Genomic DNA, 2015 nt, shown 5'->3' with positions numbered 1-2015 from the left:
CCCCCCCTGCCCCTGAGTTTCCTCACCTGCCTTTGTGACCTCTCCGCTCCGCCCCTCTCCACCTTCCAACCACTGGTCTGCTTTCTGTCACCAGACGTGAGTATACATTTTGTAGGCTCCTGTATAAATGGAATTCTATGTACGCTTTTTTGGCCTGGCCTCTTTCAACTCCTCATAATTGTTGGGAATCCCATCCATGTTGCTGCAAGTATCATAATTCATTTCTTGTTAATGCTGAGTAGTCTTCCTACCTGTGGGTGCATTGGTTTGTCCCTTCACCTGTTGATGGGCATTGGGGTTGTCTCCGTGTTCTGCTGTTGATTGAAATATAAATTCCATGTGGAGAAGTGCCCGTATCCCAGGTGTGTGGATCAGTGCGCTACACACACCCCCATACCAGCCCCCAGATCAAAAACCAGAACACCACCTGCACCCTAGAAAGTCCACCTCGTGTTGCCCCCCAGTCTCCCCGTCACCACCATCCAGACCTCTAACGGCATAGAGCAGCTTTGCCTCCTCTCCTGTTCCATGGCATCCTAGATACCCTCTGTGTGTTTCATCTGCATCGTTTGGGGTGATTTGTGTACACTGTTCGTTCTTACTGCTTCTCTCTTCTGCCGTTGGTGGGCTTCTGGGAGTTGCCTGCTGGGGTTATGATGCAGAGCGGCGCCCTGTGCATATGCGGGTGCGTGTCACATGTGCATGTTCTTGCCGGGCCGCAGGGGCTGCATGTGTCCAGCCTGAGTACATGTGCCCCGCAGCGTGCCGTGCTCCCGTGCGGCCCCCTCCCAGCCACAGGTCGAGGCCTGGCTGCTACACAGCCTCACCGACACTTGGTGTTGTCCGTCTTTTGCACTGAGTCATTCTGGTGCGTACACAATGGCTTCTTACTGTACTTTCCATTTGCATTTCCCTGGAAGAGTCCTTTTGGTTTTGGTGTTTCATTTTTTTAAATACTTGTTTATTTATCTTGAGACAGAGCACAAGCAAGGGAGGGGCAGAGAGAGGGAGAGAGAGAATCCCAAGCAGGCTCTGTGCTGTCAGCGCAGGGCCCGACAGGGGCCTCCATCTTAAGAATCGTGAGATCAGGGGCGCCTGGGTGGCTCAGTCGGTTAAGCGTCTGACCTTGGCTCCGGTTACAATCTCATGGTTCATGGGTGCGGGCCCCATGTCCTGATTCAGAGCCTGATTTGGATTCTGTCTCCCTCTTGCTCTGCCCTGCCCCCACTCACACTCTGTCTCTCTCTCTCTCTCAAAATTAAATAAACATTTAAAAAAAAAAGAATCTTAAGGTCTCGAGATCGTAACTTGAGCTTCCGAAATCCAGAGTCAGACGCTGTAACGGACTGAGCCACCCAGGCGCCCCCACAAGATTTTGGCGACAGTCTGCTGTGATTGGCCGGCCCCAGCTGCCCCTCCCCTGCTCACGTGTCCCTGTTTCTTACAGGTCGTGTACTTGTCCACTGCCGGGAAGGCTACAGCCGCTCCCCGACCCTAGTTATCGCGTACCTCATGATGCGCCAGAAGATGGATGTCAAGTCTGCCCTGAGCATTGTGAGGCAGAACCGTGAGATCGGCCCCAACGACGGTTTCCTGGCCCAGCTGTGCCAGCTCAATGACAGACTAGTCAAGGAGGGGAAGTTGAAACTCTAGGGCCCTCCCGCTGCCCCTTCTCTAGAGGCAGACAGGGGAGCCCCTGGGTGAGGCGTCCCAAGCCACCATGTTTAGGAAACACAGTGTACCCTGCTCCCAGCATCACCAGGCACTTGCCCACCAGTCTCCCAACACAGCCCTGGGCCACTTTCCCCCTGGGGAGCGTATAAAGAAGCTTACGAAGGAGGGCATCCTTGTTCCCTGGTGTGTCCTGTGCCTGCAGTTTATAATGTCCCCTGCCCGAGGCGGGGGCGCAGAGGGAGGAAGGCCTGTGGCATGTGTACTTCTCCTGGATGACCGAAGGCAGGAGGTCCGCGCAAAGTATAAGGCTTGAGACGCCCACCCGGGTCCCTCCCTCCCTC

General features: G+C 54.8%; 1 protein-coding gene across 1 annotated transcript in view; it reads left to right on the top strand.

Moving 5' to 3' along the window:
- Positions 1–1839, top strand: part of DUSP3 (dual specificity phosphatase 3) — a 7707-nt gene extending 5868 nt beyond the window's left edge. Inside the window, exon 3 of the mRNA XM_077747777.1 lies at positions 1448–1839. Coding sequence (XP_077603903.1) covers positions 1448–1653 — 206 coding nt within the window. The 3' untranslated portion in view covers positions 1654–1839. The remainder of the gene's footprint in view (positions 1–1447) is intronic.
- The last annotated feature ends 176 nt before the right edge of the window (positions 1840–2015 follow it).

The sequence above is a fragment of the Crocuta crocuta genome, unplaced genomic scaffold (genome assembly GCF_008692635.1).
Source record: "Crocuta crocuta isolate KB4526 unplaced genomic scaffold, BGI_CrCroc_1.0 scaffold289, whole genome shotgun sequence".
In the NCBI taxonomy this organism is placed as follows: Eukaryota; Metazoa; Chordata; class Mammalia; order Carnivora; family Hyaenidae; genus Crocuta; species Crocuta crocuta.
The sequence above is the reverse complement of the archived record's forward strand: the minus strand, read 5'-3'. Positions and strand labels throughout refer to the sequence as shown.